Source organism: Vitis riparia, chromosome 18 (genome assembly GCF_004353265.1).
Source record: "Vitis riparia cultivar Riparia Gloire de Montpellier isolate 1030 chromosome 18, EGFV_Vit.rip_1.0, whole genome shotgun sequence".
Lineage (NCBI taxonomy): Eukaryota > Viridiplantae > Streptophyta > Magnoliopsida > Vitales > Vitaceae > Vitis > Vitis riparia.
In genome coordinates, this window is record NC_048448.1 from 2,698,476 (window position 1) to 2,721,725 (window position 23,250).

A 23,250-nucleotide genomic window follows, 5' to 3' on the forward strand; every position below is an offset into this window, starting at 1 on the left:
GATTCAAGGCAACTAAGCTTCAAAACCTTTCTTGTGCAGAAACCTGAGAACCAGGGTGGATTTTCGCCAAATGCTGATACTGAGAGCTCGACAAGTGCGTCACCTTCATCCAGTTCAAAGTCATTGCAAAACAGAGTCATGTTTAATGATAAAAAAGATGCACGGAGAAAATCAACCAGTAGAAGGGGTGATGATTCTTCGGTTGTCAACTCATTTTCAGAAAGGACCCAAGCAGGTGACTTGTTCTGTGCTGCCGTTGGAGGCCGGCGTCTGCCTTCGGTAAGAGAAACTCTGAGCACTAGTTTTATGATGCTTCCATTTGTGGATAAACATGCTAGAGGAGAGGAGCATATTCTTCTTTTGTGGCACAATTATTTAAGAGTATTGGTAAATATTATATTTGATGAAATATGAGAAAGAAAAAATGATTCTATTTTTCATTTCTTGAATAGAGAAGAAAATACACTACTATAAGTAATGGAGTGGCTGAAAATACCATCTCATTATTCATGGGATGAATAATTTTGGGAAACAAAATAATTATGAGACTGGGTAACATGCTATCAGAATCTCCTTACTATGGAAAATACCAAACAAAGCTGATTAATTTACAACTGTGGCTAATTAATTTATACCTGTAAATCTCCCAGAAATCAGACCAACAACTGAAAGAGTTCCACAATATTCCTACTTGTTTCCCTTCAGCATAACTGCCATTTTCAGTTGTGTATTCTTCTTTCCTCTGAGTTTGTATATTTTGCATTATGTCTTTCAAATGCAAAGTTTATTATAGTTTAGTTGCTCCTAAGCATGATTTTGGAGCCGTGTTGTTTTATAAGTATTTTAAAAAAATGTGCTAAGAAAAACATTAATCTTTACCTGATCATATTTTCTCGTTGGCTCCCCACTCCAAAAAGGAAAAAAAAACCTGTCTATCATACGCTATGCTTTAAGTGTTTAGGTCAAATCTGGAGATGGCATGAAGTTTTTTGAGGTTTTGTGCATCAGGGGAAGGATTTTCCACATTGTCCCTTTCTCATGAACCTTTACACAATGCTTAAATGAAAGGCTTTCATGATTAGAGAGATTGGAGGTGATAAGGAGGGGGTGGATATTGTTGTGTGGTGTTGCATATTCAGGACATACTGAAAATATCATAAGCTCTTTTCCTTGGCTACGGTTTTGGATTTTATTTATTCCTAAGTGGTAAGTGTGTGAACATTCTGGAATCTCAAGGGGATGAGGTTCTTTTCTTCTCTTTTTGTTCTCTATTGAGTGGATCTGTGATGTGTAGGAGGTTTTGGAGTTACTTAGGAATCTGTTGTCCATCCAGTGTAAGCTTCTTCATTGCAGCTGGCAGCTTTATGTTCCTTGATGTTACTCTCTCTTTTTTTTTGAGTGCTCCCACAGCCCCTGAGATTTTTTTGCTCCATCATAGAATCAAGATGTTTTGTAATTTTCAGCATGCAAATTTGTTATGGATGTTTCCAATCTACAAAAATTCCTATTCAACTCTTCTAAATTTATACTTTAGAACTTTGCTTCTTTAGTTAGTTGACCATTTTAATTTTTCATCTAAAAAAAGTCTGGAACACTTTTTAATGACATGAACTTGTAAGTTGCAATGACCCATTTTAAATTAGGGTTGCTGATTTTATTTTGGTTATTTTAGGTATTTCTGAATAAGCCAAATTTGGCAATTGTTTGATTTTATTCTGTGATTTATACTTTCCTTTTATTTTTGTTGTGTTAATGACTCTTAGGTATAAAGAGACTGGTTCTCTTGGTAGGGATTATGAGAAGATTATTTAATAAAAGTTCTATTTTTTAGTCTATACCATGTCTTTTTCTTCCATGCTGTTACCTTGGTATCCGAGCGGCGACCTGACACCAAGGGATGACGGATAGGAGTAGAACACAAGAAGTTCGTTGGTTGAAGGATTCCGTGAAGCGATTGAAGGAGTTAGCCTGTATGATGATAGCGATGAACCTCAAAATTGATCAACTAACAGAAAAATTGTTGGTTTTGGCGATTTCCATGGAGGTTGGTGGTTTAATTTCAACCAAGCCAAGAACGGGTTCTGCTTCTGTCATGAATCATACACCAACCAAATTTTCTAAATTGAATTTTCCAACTTTTGAGGGGGAAAATCTTGTGGGTTGGGCGTTCAAGTGCAAGGGGTTTTTCAAATACAATGAAGTGTTGGAATAAGAGAAGGTTGGGATTGCCTCTATTCATTTGGAGGGTATGTCTTTGGAATGGTTCCAAGGTAATGAGGCCTTTGTTAAGGAATTAAATTGAAAGACATTTGTTGTAAATATAATTGTGCAATTTGGATCAGGAACATATGACAACCCGATGGGCTAGGTTATTAAATTGAGGCAAACCTCGTTGGTGTGAATTTATCAGGAGCAGTTTGGAGCGTTAATGGCAAGGACTAGAGGCTTAATAGAAGAATTTTTTGTGCAATGCTTCATAAGTGGTTTGAGAGATACGATTAAGAATCAAGTCATGATGTTTCAACCTACTACTTTGATTGAAGCTATAGGGTTGGCTTTACTACATGAGAATACCACGGAGGCAATGATTAAGGAAACCAAGTCCTCATCATGAATCATTGCTAGCTTGGTACCATGCACACAAGAAGTAGGAAGAGGAACCCCTGGACAAATTCCCCTAATTAGGAAAATATCTCAAGCCGAGATACAGGACAGGAGGGAAAAGAAGCTATGTTGCCATTGTAATGAAAAATATGAGTCGGGGCATGAGTGCAAAAGGAGATAAATTTATTTGTTGGAAAAAGAGGAGGATGGTGAAATGATTGGTGAAAATGATGAGCTCGAAGGATAGGAGGAGCCTCTAATGTCAGTGCATGCTATTGTAGGAGCCACCTCTCAGCAAACCATGTGAATTAGAGGTAATATTAAAAAAATGGTTGTCGTCATTTTGATCGACTCCAGAAGCACCCATAATTTTCTTGATGTCACTATGGCTAAGCACAAGTTGTGTAGTATAGCAAGACAAGCCTCTAATGGTAGTAGTGGCAGATAAAACCAAAATCGTTAGTACGACTACTTGCAAGCAATTAGCCTGGAGCATGCAAGGCAAGGAATTTAAAGCAGATATAAGGTTAATTCTTTTAGGTGGATGTGACATGGTGTTGGGGATACAATGGCTAGCTTGATTAGAGCCAATCTTATGGGATTTCAAAAATTTATGGATGGAGTTTAGGTGGGATGGGAAGGGAATGGTGTTACATGGAATTACAGTGGGTCCCTTGAAGTTTGTTTCAGCCACTCACATGGAGTGGGATCTTAAACATACACCAATAGTTACTGCTACCCATATTTTCTCGATGCAATTGGAGTTAGTTACTTATGAGTCACCTAAGGAGGCCGTAGTAAAGGAGATGTTGGAAGAATTGCAAGGGCTACTAAAAAAATATGAAGGTATAATCCTTGCACCCAAGGGCTTGCCCCCATCAAGACCTTAAGATCACCGCATTCCATTGCTGCCTAGAAGTGTTCCCCCAAACATTAGACCGTATCGGTATCCTTTTGTGTAGAAAAGAGAGATCGAAAAATTGGTCAATGAGTTGCTCGCTGCTAGTAGCATCCAAAAAAGCGTTAATCCTCTTTCTTCACCAGTTTTACTTGTGAGGAAAAAAGACATGAGTTAGTGAATGTGTGTGGATTATTGGGCACTAAATGACATCACAATCAAGGACAAGTTTCCCATCCTAGTGATCGATGAGTTGTTGGATGAATATCATGGGGCAAAGTTCTTCTCAAAGTTGGATTTGAGATAATGTTACCACCATATTTGAGTACACCTTGGTGATATCCACAAAACGGCTTTCCGGACTCACGAAGGGCACTGTAAGGTTTTGGTCTTCAACATTCCAAGGCATCATGAACGAAAATTTCAAGCCTTATTTGAGAAAGTTTTTCGACGATATTTTGGTGTTTAGTAAGGGTTGGGTTGAGCATTTGGAACATTTGGAAATTGTGTTGGAGGTCTTGCTTCAAAACCAATTGTATGCTAAGAACTTGAAAGTGTTCCTTGGGTGAGGAACAATTAGAATATTTGGGACACTTAATTTCCGTGCAAGGGGTGGACATTGATCCAACCAAGATTGAATGTGTGGAACAGTGGCCTATACCCAACTCTTTGAAGTCTTTATGAGGATTCTTGGGACTCATAGGTTATTATAAAAGATTTATAAAAGATTATGAGAAGACCGGTCAGCCCTTAACAGATTTACTTAGGAAGGATAATTTTTTTTTTTTTTTGTTTGGAGTAAGGAAGCGAAGGATGCATTCAAGAACTTGAAGAGAACCATGTGTATGACTCCTGTCTTAGCAGTGCCTAATTTTCAGATGAAATTCAGTATTGAATGCGATGCAGCAGATGGGGGAATTGGAGCTGTACTATCACAATAAGGATGACTTGTGGCTTACTCGAGCAAAGGTTTGTCACCCAAACATCTTGGCATGTTTGTCTATGAAAAAGAGATGATGACAGTCGTGTATGTGGTGCAAAAATGATGTCCTTATCTTATAGGGAGGCATTTCAAGGTGTATACTGATAATTTCAGCTTAAAGTACATGTTGGAACAATGCATCTTTATTCCAATGCAGCAGAAATGGTCCTCTAAGTTGATTGGTTCTGATTTTAAAATATATTTCAGAAGTGGGAAAGAGGATAAGGTTGTTGATTCGTTGTTTAGAATGAATGAGTCCTCTAAAAGAGTAATAGTGATGGCTATTTCATTTCTGTTGGTTGATTAGGTGGAACAACTCAAGCAAGAATGGCAGGAGGATGTGGAAATTCAGAAATTAATTCACGAAATGCAAGCAAACCCAACTTCTCATTCCAAGTTCAGTTGGGAACATGACTTAAGTACAAGGGGAGGCTATGGTTAGGCAGGAGTTCAAACTTGAAAGCCGTTATACTTAAAGAGGCTCACACTGGTGTAGAAGGAGGACATTCTGGTGTAAAGAAGACCTTGGTAAGAGTCTGACGAGGTTTTTAATGGAAGAAGATGTGTAAAGAGATAGGCATATTTCTGGTAGAATGTGACATATGTCAGAGGAATAAACATGAAAATGTTTCTTACCCTGGGCTACTAGAACTGTTACCCATCCTTGAGCAAGTTTGGATGGACATATCCATGGATTTTATAGAAGGATTACACAAGTCACATGGTAAGCATGTCATATTTGTGGTGGTAGATAGGTTGAGTAAGTATGCCCATTTCATGCCTATGAGCCATCCTTATACTGCTTTGGATGTTGCACAGTCATTCATGGATAATATCTACAAATTACATGGCCCACCAAAGTCAATTATAAGTGATCGGGATCTTGTTTTTACTAGTAACTTTTGGCAAGGCTTAATTTCTCAACTGAATGTTGGTTTAAGGAGGAGCATTGCTTATCACCCTCAAACTGACAGTCAAATAGAAGTGGTTAATAAGTGCTTAGAGCAGTACTTAAGGTGTATAACAGGTGACAGACCAAAAGAGTGGACTAAATGGCTTCCTTTGGTTGAGTGGTGGTATAACACTGCCTACCATTTATCTACTCAACTAACACCTTTTGAAGCTATTTATGGCTAACCACCCCCTACGTATGCTACTCGTATACCTGGTGAGTCTAGTGTGGCTGTTGTTGACTAGAGTTTAAGGGATCCGGATATCATGATATGACCACTCAAGGCTAACTTTATTCAAGCCCAAGCTAGGATAAAGATGTATGCAAACCAAAAAAGAAGTTACAAGGACATTTGAAGTAAGAGATATGGTCTTCCTTTGTTTGCAACTTCATAAACAAACTATTGTGTCATTAAAAGGGAATAGGAAGTTGTCTCGTTGATTCTTTGAACCATATAAGATTATTCAATGGGTTGAACAGGTTGCCTAAAAATAGGAATTACCAACTGAGTAAAAAAGTCCATCCTATTTTTCATGTTTCTTGCTTAAAGAAGAAAATTGGGAAGTCAATCACTCCTTACATTGAGTTACCAGTAACACGAGAAGATGGACAATTGCAACTAGAGCCCATTTCTGTCTTGGATAGGAGAGTGGTCAAATGGAACACTCGTCTGGTGACACAATGGCTGGTTCAATGGTCAAATTCCTTTCCGTAAGTTGCAACGTGGGAGCATGCATTTAAGTTGCAACAAAAGTTTCCTCTATTTTAGCCTTGAGGACAAGGCTTTTCTGAAGGGGTAGGAAATGCAGCGACCCATTTTAAATTAGGGTTGCTGATTTTATTTTGGTTATTTTAGGTATTTTTGAATAAGCCAAGCTTGGCAATTGCTTGATTTTATTTGATTTTATTCAGTGATTTATGCTTCCCTTTTTTTTCTGCTGAGTTAATGACTCTTAGGTATAAAGAGACTGGTTCTTTTGGTAGAGATTATGAGAAGATTATTCAATAAAATTTCTTTTTTTTTTTAGCTTATATTGTGTCTTCTTCTTCCTGGCTGTTACAAAGAAATTAGTGGCGATAGGTGCTTCAAAGCATATGGATTTTAAGTTGTAACTTCAATTAGAATTTCTGAATGACTTATTTGCAGACTGGTAGCACCATCACAGATCAAATGGATCTTTTGCGTGAGCAGATGAAGATGTTAGCTGGTGAAGTGGCATTGTGTACTAGTTCTCTGAAAAGGCTATCAGAGCAAGCAGCAAGCAATCCTGAAGATTCTCAACTTAAGGTAAGCCATCTTTTGAGATTTTCTTCATTGCAAGAAGAATGTGAGTGTGATTGATATTCAAGAGTATTCTTTTGATGATTTGATTGATGTAGGAACACATGCAGAAATTGAAAGATGAAATTAGTGAAAAGAAACTTCAAATGCGTGTACTGGAGCAACGTATGATTGGATCAGTTGAAATGACTCCACATACAAATACCATTGAAATGTCTCAGGTAACCGTGTGGCATGTGATATACATAGGTTTTGACGTAGAAGCTGATGCTAATGAATGTGAAATTATTCAGTTAAAAAAAACAAATAAGATTCAGTCGGTTTTCGTGGGTGAAGATGTATATAGGTATAGACTTTATGTCTTTATTTGATTTTATAGATTGGTTGGTTCTTACTAAGAGAGGGAGTTGTTTTTTGTGTTCTCTTTTTAATTGAGCCTTTAGGCTTTCATTGTATACGTCTTGTATAGTATGATACATTCTCTTTTTGGTGCTTGTTTACTTATTCACATTTTTTGCTTATAAAAAAAATGAATAAATTTTTTCTTACTGCATTAGTAAACTGAAAATACAAATGATTATTCTTTCACCCTTGTTTTTCTACTATAAAAAGTGGTGTTAATAGAAGTTTCTTTTTGTCAAGGTTCCTTAATCTTAGGCTTTGTTTGGAAAGTGTTTTCAAAAACAGTTCTAAAAAACAGTTTTTGAGAACAAGTTTCAAAAATTGTTCTTTGATGTTTTGTAGAACAGAAATCTGCTTAGGAACGTAAAATGTTCTTAATCTATTTTTTATATTTTTAAATATGTTTTAAAAATAACTTCATCTGTAATGCTTTATTTTTAATAATTCTCTATATTTATAAAATTATTTTTTTAAATAACTCTCAGAAAATTAGTGAGAACAATTAAAAGATGTTTTATAAAATTATCATGTTTTTTGTTTTCTACTTATCAAAAACGTTTTCCTATTTTTTTGTTTTGAGAATAGAAAATGGTTTTTAAAAACAATGACCAAATAGGGCCTTAATTTTCTGTTGCGAATATGTTAGCTACAATGGATGGTGGGAGGTTGTATTCGAACTTGTTAGGAAAAAGGAAGAAAAATGTGAAATGAAAGATGATGTTGAATTCTATGTGAGGTGTGGAATTCAATAAAACATGATGTCAGTTACCTACTTGACTACATTTTCTAAGATTTTGAAGTCAGAAAATGCTAGATTACCATAAAAAATAAGTTGTTGGATTACTGAATTAAATTGGCTTTATAAGTAGTTGGTTGCACTCTCTTGTAGGCACTGTCCAAGCTCACTACTCAGCTAAATGAGAAAACTTTTGAACTTGAGGTTTGTTGTCCTGCTTAATTGATTGCTCTAATGATATCTCATATCAAATGCCAAAAAGCATTTTACTGAATCGATCACTTTGTTGTTGGATGAAAATTCAAGATTACATCAGCAGACAATAGGATACTTCAGGAGCAACTACAGATGAAGGTAACACTCTATCACCGCAAAGTCTATTCTTCCACATTTGTAATTTTAGTACTCACTATACTTGTTATTGTTATTAGATGTCAGAGAATGCTGAGATGCAAGAAACAATTCTTCTGCTAAGGCAACAACTTAATTCATTATTAGATAAAAGCTCTAGCAGTCCACAACAAATTCCTGACAATGGGGCTAGCACACTAAAGAAATTTTCTAAGGAGTTATTTGAAAAGAAAAATGAAGGAAAAGAAGATACTTATATTGATGAAAATACACCAACTAGTGTTATGAGCTTGAATAGAATATTCTCTCAAGAGGATTCCAAAGAGTGCAATGGTGACACCTTTTTAAGCTCCCAAGTTCTTATGCAGGTTTTTTTATTTTCTCCCTTTCTGTTTTGAATGTTCAAATAGTTACCCATTACATTATTTTTTCTACTCCAGAATATCTTAATTCTTATCAGTTACAGATGTTGAACCATTCTTTTGTTAAATGTTGTTATTGATGCTCTTTGATTGCATTCTTTCTTAGGCCTCTGAAATAGAGAATTTGAAGCAAGAGAAAGTAAGACTGATTGAAGAAAAGGATGGGCTTGAAATTCACAGCCGAAAACTGGCAGAAGAAGCTTCATACGCAAAAGAGTTGGCAGCTGCTGCAGCAGTTGAGCTCCGAAACTTGGCTGAAGAAGTAACTAAACTTTCTTACCAAAATGCAAAATTGACTGGTGACCTGGCTAGTGCAAAAGAGGCCCCTTGTAGATCTAACTGTTGTCAGAGGCCTGGGTCATTTGATGTGAGGCAAAGTAACAGCAATGGTGCTCGGCTGGATGCACGCTTGAGAAAACCAGGGGATGGCATGTTGGTTGAGGAGTTGCAGAAAGAACTTAATGCAAGATACCAAAGAGAATCTTCTCTGGAAACTGCATTATTTGAGAGAGATCAAATTGAAGGTGAGTTACGAGGAAGGCTTGATGAAGCAAAACAGCGTGAAGAAGATTTAGAAAATGAGCTTGCAAATATGTGGATGCTAGTTGCAAAGATGAGAAAATCTGGTACTACTTCTGAGGAAACATCATCTGAAGGAGTTCATGAATCCAACATTTTGCAAAGTAGAGTGAGAAATGGATTTCCACCAATTAATGGTCACTCAAACAAAATATTTGATGAAATTTGTGAAAACATGGATGAGATAAGTACATCTGAAGAATTAAGGACCAGTTATCTGAAAGAAAAGAGAAGGTGCAAAGAACTAGAAAGCCTTGTTTCCAGATTGAAGGTAAGCACCTTCTAGAAAAGTTTTTGAACAAGTTTTACATATTTTAAAATTTTATCACAATTATGAATACACAATTTTCTTTTTTTTTAAGTATGGATCTATGTCCTATCATTTGTGAATTATTTGGAAATGTTTCATAAGTAGTGTCTTGTCCATCAAAATATAAGCCAATTTTCAGTATAACTCCACTTCTCTTGAACTGTTCCCAAATCATGAATTATTTTCAACTGTTACATTAGGAGTTTTACTCTTGTGTGAAGCAATTTGTTGATTTGTGGCCTGAATTTGGGGCCCCAGTCCTCATTTGTCATTGACCTCCTCTTAGTTCATCTTGTCTGGGGTTCCCTCCCACCAAAAGGAAAAGAATGCACACAGATACAGGCACACTTGTAGAGACTATGTTTGTTGCCTATGGCTCAGGTTATATATCACACCATCAAAATCATTAAATTCAACGACTTCAAATTACTGTCTATGTCATCCCTACGTAATTGTGCTCTGTAATTTAAAATGTGACAACAATTTGAAGATTTAGAATTTATGGGTTGATTGTTAGTTTAAGATATATCTCTTTGTTGGAGGATGTCCATGTGTACTTCATTATTCCTATAGTTTATCAAGTACAAAAATTACACATCAGAGAAAAGTAAAAACTTGAAAATCAATTGAATTTCATGTCAGGGTGAAGATATTATTGGACTGGATATCACAGCTCTTGAAGAATTGCAGAACCTTCATGTTCAGGCTATAACTAAGATTTGCCATGCAAAGGTGATAATTATTTGGTTTGCTTGATTTCTTGCGAAGTTGTATGTTTTCATGATATTGCTGTCTTCTTATGCTTTTGTATAGGAGAATAAGAAATTTATCGGTGAGAAGGCATCTTTTGTTGCTTTACTTATTTGATGTCTTATTTCCTTTTTAATGCATCGCATATCTGCATTTTGAATATTACCTTTTTTCTTCAAAATTTTTTCATTTGTGGACATTATGATTTACTAATTATCCTCTTACATTCTGGATAGTATTTTGGATTGTATGTGACAGATTTTCCCATTAGCCACTTTGTTGCCTGTTGCTTATATATTTGAGTTGAAATTCATTTCTAGCTGGTCTTGAAAGTTTCTAAAACATGATTTCACATGACTGCTAAAAAATGTGTCATATTTTCCTAAGTTTTTTTTTTTTTTTTTTAATATCTGAGTCTATGATTTTTTTTCAGATATTGAGTATGTCCTAGGAAATAACAAAATCATATTAAAGCATATCTCATATCTACTCCTCATGTTCTGTAGTTGTTCCAACTCATAAAACTTGGGGGGAAGAATATGAGGAAATGTAGATTGTGATTCATGAATAAAATTGAGTACGAAAGTAACCGTTCTCTTATATTCCTGGAAACTTGCCAAATGTATTGAGGATTCCACAAACCTCTAATATGTGTATGTATTCCTACTCATTGTAATTTGGTGCCTGATACATATATTTATTTTACATATTGCTTTTGTTTGTAACCAAGAACATGGATTCACCTTGTTACTGAAGTGGTTTCTGGACCCAATCACTGCAGCCTTGATTCACTTTATTAATGAAGAATGAAGACATTCTATGATCAAACTAAATTTTTAAATTTAATGGAGAATTGATAAGATTTGACAATGTCATAATATTTGGTGATGGGGATTTTTCAGTTTATCTTGTATAATCCAGCCATGTAGCCAAACACAAGTGAGGGGTTATTGGAAGTTGTTGGAGCTAACAATCTCTTATGGGTTATAATTCATTCTTATCATAAAATTTTCATTTCATGGTTTATCTATAACTCATCATTGTCAATTCATTTTCTGATGATGAAAAGTAACCTTTAGTCATTGTGAAAAATCGAGTTTTGGGAGTTTCCATGACTATGTATTATGGGTGTTTGTAATATCACAACCTAAAACCAATGCAAACAAGGAACTCAATCAAAATGAGTGAAATCTGCTTCTGGAACATGTAGTATTAGTTCTTACAATTTGTTTGTCACTAGTGAATCTGGGGTAGGAATTCTTAATTTGCTTGTAAGGTTAGAGGTTCGGCTTTGGTCTCAAGAATTATAATTCCTATTAATCCAGATCTTATGAAATCACACAATTTTATTTTATTTTTGGGTAAAATAGGAACACAGGAATTTAAGTTCCCAGCCTGTAGTTGGGATTATCAATTGCCCTTTTTTTTTTTTGGTTTTATGCTGGAATAGTTAATTTTATATATTTTTTTAAAGATATTTTAGTTTTTTAAAAAGAACTTTCGGGAAAAAATACAACTTGGTTTGAAAGAATCATTGGTCAAATCCGAAGGTGTTTTGCAAGAACGGGTATTATTATCAAAAACCAAGTTTTGTGGATTGTAGACTTCAATTTATCATCAAATCCAAGGCTATTGCAGTTAAAACTTCTTTTGTGGCTCTATGACTTCATCTTTTGTGGTTTCTATGTCCATTGGCTAATGTACAATGTCTTATATATGCAGTGTGCAAATCACGTCTTATAGCCTGCCAAGATTAATCCATCATTCAAATTTCCAGTGCTTGGAGTTCATGACCTCTAAGGTTAGTCTCAATCTATGATTCTTTGGCAAGTGGGTGTTCATTATGATGTTCTTACAGAAATTATTGCAAACTCACAAAAGTTGAGGATATTTCTGCCAGTATGTTTCATAGCTTAAGGGCATTGGTTTTCATGATCGAGATAGCTTAAATATGGCTGCCTATAAATTGGTGTAATTAAGTTTGACTGGTTTCTTGAGCATACTTGTTTTCTTGTATGCTTTATATTTAAGACAATAAGATGCTTAATTGAAGACAGTGTAAATTGGCATTATTTTTAGAGTGAGTGAATATTTGCCACTCAGTTCTAAATGTTTTTTGTGCTGAATCACTGTGGTGCTGGCTAATATATTGAATAGATAGATGGAAGACTGTTTCAGTGGGTTTGATGTGCTGTATAGTGGCATGGGTTGATGTTCTGATAAGAAAATTGACTTGCTTTCCATGAGAATAAATGAATACCTTGACCCATGTGCCATAAATATTACATTGGTTTAGTAAGGGAATTAGCCGTTGAATTCAAATTTCAATTACTTTTTGCATTTTTATTAGTGAATGTTGATCAGATGCACACAAAAGAAAAGAACTCGGCTTGTCTAACACTCGCACAAAGGTTTTGATCTACATCTGGTCTAGTGTTTTTCTCATTATAAGGAAGATAAAGATGCTCTTGTATTGAGGAAGAGGGGATAAAAGCAACGTTGAAAACATGGTTGGAACATGTGAATAAAACTCTCATATTTGGGAGTCTGCGAGTGTACATGCATGTTTGAAACATTCTACTGTTAGTATATCAGCATTACCATTGAAATGATGCCTTGAAAAAAGTTTGTATGCCGTTTTCTCTTGTCTATCTCATCTTTCACTCCTCTCGCTCTCTCCCTCTCAACAAATATTTTCAAGAATACCTTTTTTTTAATGTGCCTATGACTATTTGGCTCTATTAGCGAATCCTTGGAAATGGGTTACTATTTCATGCTATATCGGCATTGATAAAAAATTATTCCAGTAATCATTTTATTCTATAAAAGCAGTCCTGGTATTTCAGGGGTTGGATAGCCTGTCTACCTAGCATGCTGTGTTTTAGTCTCATTAGTGCCTTTTGATTGTAAAAAAATGAAATTCATACAAGCATTGAGATTGTGGTAGGATCATCTGTTTTATGATATTGGATGAGATGTGGTGCTATGTCCTTGCATCTGATGAATTTGCATGTTTCACAGCTTGCAGGTGAAATGTGTTATTGTACAGTCATCAAACCGAAACCATATTCGTTCATTTAGGAGCTATGGCCATGAAGATGCAGACTTCATCGCTTAAATTTGCATAGCCTAACATGCAGCAGCAATGAATCAAGAATAGCCTTACACATGAATTTCTTTTGTAACAAAACTTTTTGTTGTCTCCTTGTTTATGTTATTATTACATTTTCCTACCTTGTACCTTGTAAAACAGATGAAAAAAAAAAGACTTCCTAACCTAGTATGCAGCACAAGTGTATTGTTCGCACCATCTATTATCTACTAGCATGAAACTACTTTTGTTGATCTTTTAACACTCAGAGCAGTATTTGCCACCCAGCAGCTTATAGGTCTTCTCGTGACGCATAAGCTGCAGAAAATTGCTTCACCACCATACCCAGGTCAGCTGGTGAAAACCCTTTATTATAATCACGATCAACTCTGTCAATAAACAGGAGAGAAAAAAATAAAACTTCTTGGTGAGTTCCTTCAGTACAGCCACACAAAATGAAGAAACCTGTATGGGAACAGTTCAGGACTTGGGAAGCTTATTGCAGTCTTTAGGAACCCAACCAATCTGCTGGCGCTCATTGTCATAGATCACCATTTTATCTTGAAAAGCTATGTCTGCCAATAACAAACAAATTAAAAAATGGAATTTAATTAGGTTTTTGGGGGGAAATTGAAAGTGCCCATCCATAGGTTTTGTTCCTTTAGGATGTGTCTCTTACCTCCTATGACGTTGCTGTCTCCAAGTCCTATTTCAGAACCATTCAAAATCCCCAAGCATGCGTTGCCATGTTTCTGAAAGAAAAGAAACTGTTAGGAATCTCATCTTGTAAGCCCAAACTAGAAGTGAGGAAATGGTCTTCAAGGTTCTCACTGAGATAATAAGATAAGATTCTGGTGGCAATTGTAGTTGAGCACTCTTGGCTTTTGTAAAGCTGAGTGCAAAGGGCTTGAAATAGTTCTTCACTTCAAAAATAGATTTGAAAGGTTTTGCACCTCTCCAGCAGACTGGAAGGGACTCATCAGCAGTTTCCTTTAACTTGCCATTCAAATATTTTCTCACCTGAAGACATGTACTAATGATTAGTTTCCAAGAATTGGTAGTAGGGATAAATGTTTTTCAGAGCTTCAAGGAAGCAGGATCTCACCAGTGAAAGTGTAGTTTTGTAAGCTTGAGCATTGAAGTAGGTGTAGGAGCTACCGCTGTCAAACACCAGGCGAAGGCCCTTCACTCCACTATTGTGCCCATTGAAAAGAAGATCAGCTGGACCCAACGCATAGGCACTCCTGAAATGAATCTCTTTCGTGTGTTAGCGATGGGCCTCCACCACAGACTATTATTATTACTGTTACAATGTATGAGTCGAGGAGCAGGGGAACTTGGAAGCTTACTCTCCAGATTTTCTCGACATTGGAGTCCAGATGATTCCTGGAGTAGTGGAAAGACCGTCTCCAAGGAACAGAAACCCTCCTCCTTGACCACTTAAACAGTGCCCCACTATGCTCCGAATCAGACCCAGGCTGCGTAGCTGTGTAACAATGCTGGATTTGCCATAGCCAAGACCCAGCACTCCATCCACAAAAGGAGGAGCATTTGGTCCGGGATAGCTTTGATCATATCCGCATCTGCACAAACAGGCTCCAAAGCATTTTAGTTTACTTAATACCACCTTCCATTTCCAATTTCAAGTTCGATTAGTAATTTAGTATCAAGACTAACGTGCAAGACAAATCAATTAAGGAAAGGAGAGAGCAAATGAACGGACCCAAAAGCCAGGCGGGGGGCAGCAAGAGTACCATTGGTGAGTTGTAAGCTGAAGATGTCATGGACCAGAACCCCAAGAGATGAACCATGATCCGCATAGCTAACCTCATAGTCGCATTGTTCGTGAGAAGCCTTGCATGGTGGCTTTGAAGGCCAGTGAAGGGCAGAACACATTGGGTCGTTACAGGTTATAGGACCCTTGTTGGGCTTGTAGGGAGGGTGAGGTGCCTGCACTTAGATAGTTAGATGTCAATTTTTGCTTTTCAGTTTTACCCTTCCTCTTTGCTTTTCCAACTAACCACAAAAATTTAATGCCAAAATAAAAAGAATGGACCACAAATTATCATATACCTGTCCAAATTAAAATTGAGTGGATCCCACGACTAATACCCACCCTTTTCCAAATTACATCTCAATAATTAATTACCTTAGTGCAACTGACACAAGGTGCATCACACTGTAGCCAAGTGAGGTCGCTGCCGGAGTCAATATCAAGTGTATAAGGTTTAGGTGGATTGCCTATGCGCAGACTCACAGAATAAAACCTGCACATTGGGAACAATGTTACAGGCCTATAAATGGGATTCTGATTCCCAGGAAAATTCCAAATGTTAATGAGAAATAAAAGATTGGGAAATGGGCAAAAGATAAATGCATAATTATGGAAAATTGGCATTGAAAAGGGTGAAAATCTATGGGAAACAAAAGATTGGGAAATGGGTAACTGCAATTTGGAGACAAGCTTTAAAAAAAGTTGCTTTATGAGCAATGCGTCGACAATTTTTCCGGGAAACAAGTCAAACTCAAGAAAAACTTGAAAAAAAACCAAACAAACAAACAAACAAACAAGGTGTGAACTTTCAAAACCAAATGGGTTTCGGAAATATTCAAGAAGACGCAACCAAAGACCAAAGAAAATTCAACAACAAGGCGTCGGAGAAAACAAGCAAGGACCCAGAAACAGCCCATGAATCAAATCAGAAATCAAGCCACCAAAGAGAAAAAAAAACTCAAAGAACCAAAAACAACGAGATTTCTGGATATGAATAAAATGAAAGGAAGAAGAAACCCTCTAAGAGTGAGAAACAAAACCAACCAAAACATACCCTTGAGGATAAACATTCCCTTGAAGAGGAAAAACCACGGTGTGCCCCATCCTATTGGAAATAGGCTGATTGGAAGCTGAGAAACAGCCCAGAAACATTTCAGACAATACCACAAACCGCATCGCCTCGATGAATAATGATCCTGCGCTCCTCCTCTTGATCAACCTCGAGGGTCCCATTGAATCACTTTGGATCATCACAACCCTGAAAGCTAAAGACCCAAAGAAATCTAGCTGAGCAGTGGCTGTTGACTTGTCTACCCCACCCTCGTTCGCTCCACATATATATAGTGCTCAGTCCACGTGTTAGTTTTAGAGAGAGAAAGACAGACGGAGACTGGCGGGTCCGTCTTCGTAGAGAGAGAAACAGAGAGACTCAAAGAAACCGCGTCCCAGACGCGGGATGGATAATTTAAACGGTCGAAAATATCCTCATCTATTCTAGAAACAATTTAGGAAACTTGTCGGAAAGTTTGAAGCTTGTTTTCAAAGATTGTTATAAAAAAAGAAACCATGTTTGGTATTCTTAAATATTTTTTTTTAATAATACATTTTAATATTTTTTTTTAAATAATTATATAATTATGAAAAATAAAAATAATTAAAAATAAAAGAAATAATAAATAAAATTATTTTTAAAGAATATTTAAATATATATAAAAAAAAGATTTAAATTATTTTAAATTCTTAAATGTATTTTTATTTTATAAAATATCATAAAATAGTTTTCAAAACATGTTTTTTTTTAATTGTTTTTTTAAATATTGGCTATTATTTTACTATAAAACAATTTTTTTTTTCTTAATTTCCCATTTTAAGAAAAGGATAAATATGTCGGGGTTAGATTAATGTTAAAAATATGAAAATAGGGATTTTTATATATATGGCCTAGGTTTTGGATTCTTGTAACTCTTAGTCTTTCTTACTTGTAGATGAAGCACTTGTCAACATTACTTTCAGCTCTACTTTTTCTGACTTCCCATTTCAATTTTTTATGGGGGTGATGTGATATGAATATTGAGGGTTGTGCTCTTCAAGAACCAAACACAACCTATAACTTCCTTTTGAATGCTGAAAGCTTATTTGAACAATGTCACCATAAGCCTCTAATAACAAATAAAGCAAAGGTTTTTCCTTTTTTTCTCTTTTTCCCATTTTGAGTTCTTTCAAAGGATTTGTAAAGAGGAGGAGTTCACTTTACAGAATGGAAAGCATGAGGAGAAAAGTATGTTGATTACAAGAAGATGTTGCAACTTTAGAAGCCAATTTTTGGACGTTGGTCCTTTTTTTGGGTACCTCCTTGCATTTTGGGAAGGGGGTCTAAAGAACTTGAAAAGTAAGAGACTGGTGAGTAGAGTTGAACCCATAAAGAAATGTAATTGTACTGCACTGCGTAAGGCAAAAAAATAAAAAATTGGTGATGAAAATATTTTCTCGGAATACATGGAAGTCACAGCTAGGCATGGGGCCATGGGCATATCCAATTGTGAACCGAAGAACTAGATCATGCCCATAACACCAAGCAAACATCCAATATTTATTTTTATTTTTGTTGGGAATTGTCCCAAATTAATATATTATTGTTATATTATATTTTTCTTATAAAATAAAGAAAGCTATAAATATTTTAAGTAAAAAATGTTATGAGATGGAGACGGGTATGTATAGATTATACGAAGTAGACAAAGATGTAAGGAAGAACGGGGATACTGATGGAGCAAGATGACTCGTGGTAAAGTATAAAAATCAAAGAGTGAGAAAATATGAAATATTTCGATAACCTAATAATTATATCTAGTTTTTTTTTTAATATTTTTTATTATATAGTAAAATGATTCTCTTTCATTCATAAAATATAAGGTTAATGTCAAACCATATTATGTTTTGTTTTATTTTTTTCATTTTTTTATTCTTTTTTCCCTAACATTATTCTTTGTCGTAATTTACACAACTTTTTTTTCCCTCTGCATAACTAAAATCCAACATGTGTTGGCCAATTGGGTAGTGTAGAATAGAAAGAAAGACAAAATACTTAATGCCACAGGGTCCCACACTACTTTAGGCTTGTGGGAAGCTCCCAAAAAGGGTCCAAATACATTGAAGACAACCTCCCCCACAATGCTTTTGGCTGAATAATGTTGTAAGTTTCTTGAGGTTTTTCCCTCAATTTTTTTCCTTGATTGGCTGTGGTGGCATGTCACTTTCTTCTTCAATGTTCAGGCCTTTTAGTTTCAATGTTGTTAGGTGAAGAATGATACAATTAATATCAAAACTAGCATTAAAAAAATTAAAAAGAATATATAAAAAAATAGTTAAGGGCCAGGCGAAGAACAGCACAAGAAGAGATGTATGAAACAAAACCAATCAAAACATACCCTCGAGGATGAACTATGGGGCTGATTGGCTGCTGAGAAACAGCATCTCCATCATGAATGATGATCCTCTTCTCCTCCTCTCAACCAATTTCGAGGGTCTTATTGAACTGCTTTGAATCATCACCACCACCCCAAGGGGATTCCACACCCTCATCTGAAAATTTCAGGACAAGCTGTGGACATTTGTCAGTCTAACATTGCCCGGCTACCCGGCTTCCAGTCTTAAAGGATCAAACCGTGTAGATATCCTTCCTTGGGTCTCACAAATTTTTACCCATCTCTCCCAAGACAGACTAAGCCCAATCATCTGCACGATTGTTACTGAGAAGAACAAAGTTAAGAAGAACCAAAAATATGGGATGTGATGAATGAAAAATATAATTTCTCATACCAAAATTTATTATTAATTTCATAATAAAATCAATTAAATTTTATAAACCCTTTTAAAGAAGAGGATAAATTGGCCCAAAGCTCAGACACATGAAAGTGGAAACTGGCCTCGTGCGAAATTCTTTTCATGGTTTGGTACTTATGTTTGGCTTGTGCACCACAAGCACTTGTCTGAATCGCTTAAAGTTGTTCAGCTTTGGCTTTCATTTTCTGCTGGGGTCATGTAATATAATAAGGGCTGCAACTTGTGGGTATTTCTTCGCACTTCCATCCTTGGGAGTTAGGTGGTTATACGTCACTATAATTACAAATAAATAAACGAGGCGACTACCAAAGTCTAGTATCGTTTTTCGTGGCTAAGTTTCTACTATCAATTTTAAAACCCATGAGGCAATTCCATTGTCAAAGGGTTCACATTTGAAAATTTCCTTGTACCATTTATTTGTCCTTGTAAGAACTAGAGAGCTTTCTCCAGCCAAAACCCCTCTAATGGTAGGCTTAATTACTTTCGAGTTCATCGTCTTACTTTCCTTTTGGTTACTTTGAAACTTCCAAAATAAAAATAATGGTTGTAAAGTCGATCTAAAATTATCTTATAGTAAATATAAATTCAAGTACCATTATATCGTATTATAAAATAATTGTGAGACAATTGTTAATAATCACGACAAATATATTAGATATTTTGAAGTAATTGGCATTTTTTAAAGATTTATATAAATATAAATATTTTATTTTATATTTGACTCACAAAAGAAAATAGGGTAAAATTTAATACTTATTACATAATAGTTTTAATTGATTTTAAGTTAAATTATTGACCTAAAATTTATTTTTTATTTTTTATTTTAACTTTTAAGGTTGTTTAATAAAGTTAATTAAATATTTATTTTAAATCATCAAATTAACATATTTACTCTTATTAATTTTAACTAATATTTATATTTTGACTATTTTCAATAATAAATTTATTTGTTGAACATTCATATTTGAATTATTATAAGTGCATAAGATAACTATAAAAATAATTATAATAAAAGATCAGTCGTGAATGTAAAGTTGTAATTATAAAATATACACTCTGTGAACAATGAACATGAATAAATGAGATAAAAGAGCTTTAAGATTAAGAATAAATTAACAACTTTGACTTAATACTTCAAATTGATGAAACACTCTTAGGGGATGTTTGGTAAAATTTGATACTTATTACATAAAAACTTAAGTTGATTTCAAGTTAAATTATACTTAATTCATTAACTTAAAACTTGTTATTTAGTTCTAACTTTAAGGTTATTTGATAAAATTAACTTAAAATTTATTCTAAATCATTAAATTGATATATTTATCTTTATAAATTATAACTAAGACAAAAAAAGTCAAATAACAATGGAGATCGTGGAGTAATAAAAAAAATCGTAGATGTAACTAAAATAAATGATGAACAAAAAGAGAAAAACAAAGATATGGATTTAAGAATAAGTTAATTATTTTTAATTATTACTTAAAGTTATTTGTAATTTTAAATCATATCATTAAGTTATCTTATTAAATATATTTAATTTATTTAGTGACTTAAATTAAGTTATTAAGTCCCTTTTAATTACTCAATGTTGAAAACATGGTTGAAACAAGTCAACTAGGTGTACATGCATGTTTGAAACATTCTACATTTTAGCATATGAGCATTACCATTGAAATGATGCCATTAAAAAAGCTTGTATGTTGTTTTCTCTTTTCTCTCTCTTCTTTCACTCTTCTCTCTCTCTCAACAAATATTTTCAAGAATACTTTTTATTTTATTTTATTTTATGTGCCTATGACTATTTGCTCTCAACAAATATTTTCAAGAATATTTTTTATTTTATTTTATTTTATGTGTCTATGACTATTTGGCTCTATTAGTGAATCCTTGGAAATGGATTACTATTTTAAGCTATATTGGCATTAATAAAAACATACCCCCTTCTTCAAACATGTTTTTAGTGTTTTTTGTTTTTAAGAACAGAAAACAGTTCTTAAAAACAACAATCAAACAGACCCATAATTTCTCATTGTTTTTCTACATATTTCTATCATTTTTATATTGGACGATAATTATTAATTAATTTCATTACCCCTTTAAAATGAAGTATCTTTATCTACTTAACTTGGAGGTTATGTAAGTAGCCCTTCAATATTTTATTTGAGGATGGTGTAAATAAAAATATTTTGGTGCTTAAAGATTGATCATGTTTTCATGTTGTTTGCAAAGTTAGAACTTATTTACTAAGAAAACATATATATGTGCTTGTGTGAGAATCGTTGTTGGAAAATTGGAACTTCTAGTGGACTCTAAAATGAAGAATTAAATAAAATATAGGCAATAAAAGAATTATTTCAAAATTACATTGCATTAATATTGTTAGGGATGTTTTAAGAAATGTAGCAATCTATGGGGACATAAATCTTATTCTTATCTTAAAAGTCTATTAAGTGACTTAACATTGTCAATATTTACAAATTTTGAATTTCATGGGCAATTTTGTTTTTTGAAATCCAAATCTTTCTCAATCATGTAATAAGAGTCATATTATTAATTTATTACATATATGAATATAATAAAATAGTAAGTGTAATGTTAGGTAAACAAATAAGAATCATAAATTTAAAATAAAACTTATATGTTTTAACCTTTCAATATTCATCCTAAAATTATTATTAATTTCTTAATATAAATAATTACTCATTTAATATAAACTTTTTTCTTTCAAAATTTTTCTTTATAAATATTTAAAATATTATATTTTAAGTTTAATTTTATTATTAATTAATTTATTATTGAAGATACATAAATATTAATTTATTAACTTATTTATATCTTATAAATACTAATATCATGTAAACAAATAAGAGCTTTTCAAATATATCCATGAAATTATTTACTATTAAAGACTCGTGAATACAATTAGATTCAATATTAATCTTAATTTTATATAAACGATGAGATAACATTGGGAATTATTTATTATTAATAAGATAAAGTAATAAGTGTTAAATAATGTAAATAAATAATTGCATTTAGAGCATTAGTTAGAATTAGTTGCCATCAATATAATAAGATAATAATAAATAATAGTAATAAATTAAATAAATAATAATGAATATCTTAGTACTTAATCTTAAACATGCTTAATTAGAGGCTAAAACTATATTAACGCTAATTTTATTTAATTATAATTAAACTTTGATTAAAGTTAAAAAGTTAAGTATGATTAATTAACAGTTTAAGCATATGAATTAGCTTCATAGGGGTTAATTATAATGAAGAGGTTTTAAGGGACTAATGGGCAGCTATAAAAGCATAAAAACCTATAAAAAGAGGGACTAAAGTACAAAATTAGGAACTTGTGGTTAGTGACTGCCTTATAGCTTGCCATCTCATGCCTACTTGTGGACCACTTTATAAGGGCTGCTATTGTTCATTTTTAGCCCAAAAAGTTGGTAGGTTAGAGAGAGAAAGTAGAGGAATCAAGGTGAGTAAGAAGATAAGGTTAGTAATTAAGGTATATTTGGAGTCCAAATAGTATAGTGAAGCAAATTAATAGTAAAGTTTATTTAACAACTAAAATTAATTAGTTGTAATAATGTTTTAACAATAAATTAAAGTTAATTAGGGTCTTAAGTATTTCGATTTAAATATCTTTTGATGAAAGAATCAACATACTTGTTTGTTTAGTTTGCTTTAATTAAAAAATAGATTAATGAATTATGTGATTAATTAGGCTTATCTATGCATTTGGAGCTTGTTAATAGATTGAATTTAAAGAGAATCAAAATAATTAGTGTATGCTAATTAATTAGGGAATATCAATATGTACAAGCAAGATTGTTTAATTCACCTTAAATTTGATTTGAAAACTTGTGGGCATATAGATTAGAGAACATGGAAGTTAAAATTAGTAATATGGGAAAAATGTCATAAGCTTTGATTATGTAATTTTTATGGTTGGGAAACCTAAATTGTTTTGTTTTACTTCAGATCCTTGTAATGACTAAGAGTTGTCTACATAGAAGAATTGCACAAAAAAAGTCAATATGAAGTAGGTAATTTTATGTCATTCTATTATGTATATTTGTTTTCTTTTCCTGATGTGTTTATTGGAAATTTATATCTTTAATATGATTTTTATGAAGTATTGCAATGTGTCATGGTGTTCTTAGTTCATTGTTTTAAAATGTGACAATGATGTTTGGATATATACTAGTATGATTCACGACTTCAGTGTTGTGCAAATGGTTCATGGTATGATTGCATTG

The 23,250-nt window shown here is 33.7% G+C and overlaps 2 protein-coding genes across 5 annotated transcripts in view; one reads left to right on the forward strand and one right to left on the reverse strand.

Annotated features, from left to right (window-relative positions):
* Positions 1 to 13,613, forward strand: part of LOC117906495 (kinesin-like protein KIN-7C, mitochondrial) — a 40,826-nt gene extending 27,213 nt beyond the window's left edge. For 2 of the 3 annotated variants that reach the window (XM_034819520.1, XM_034819523.1), the window contains 10 exons: positions 40 to 279; positions 6,584 to 6,724; positions 6,817 to 6,939; positions 8,010 to 8,060; positions 8,163 to 8,210; positions 8,288 to 8,575; positions 8,736 to 9,479; positions 10,161 to 10,250; positions 11,991 to 12,069; positions 13,290 to 13,613. In XM_034819520.1, coding sequence (XP_034675411.1) covers positions 40 to 279; positions 6,584 to 6,724; positions 6,817 to 6,939; positions 8,010 to 8,060; positions 8,163 to 8,210; positions 8,288 to 8,575; positions 8,736 to 9,479; positions 10,161 to 10,250; positions 11,991 to 12,011 — 1,746 coding nt within the window. In that variant the 3' untranslated portion in view covers positions 12,012 to 12,069; positions 13,290 to 13,613. The remainder of the gene's footprint in view (positions 1 to 39; positions 280 to 6,583; positions 6,725 to 6,816; positions 6,940 to 8,009; positions 8,061 to 8,162; positions 8,211 to 8,287; positions 8,576 to 8,735; positions 9,480 to 10,160; positions 10,251 to 11,990; positions 12,070 to 13,289) is intronic. The other variant, XM_034819521.1, reaches the window with a different exon arrangement.
* Positions 13,417 to 16,452, reverse strand: LOC117906496 (aspartic proteinase Asp1-like). Of its 2 annotated transcripts, none has more exons than XM_034819524.1 (9): positions 16,188 to 16,452; positions 15,509 to 15,626; positions 15,083 to 15,309; positions 14,709 to 14,942; positions 14,465 to 14,603; positions 14,191 to 14,379; positions 14,039 to 14,111; positions 13,847 to 13,934; positions 13,417 to 13,748 (listed from the first exon to the last, which is right to left on the reverse strand). In XM_034819524.1, exons 1-9 carry the CDS (start codon positions 16,382 to 16,384, stop codon positions 13,652 to 13,654), a joined length of 1,362 nt encoding a protein of 453 aa, XP_034675415.1. In that variant the 5' UTR covers positions 16,385 to 16,452; the 3' UTR covers positions 13,417 to 13,651. The 2 variants fall into 2 exon arrangements, with proteins under 2 accessions (XP_034675415.1, XP_034675416.1); XM_034819525.1 differs by having other exon boundaries at positions 13,660 to 13,748; positions 13,825 to 13,934.
* Positions 16,453 to 23,250: the final 6,798 nt, after the last annotated feature.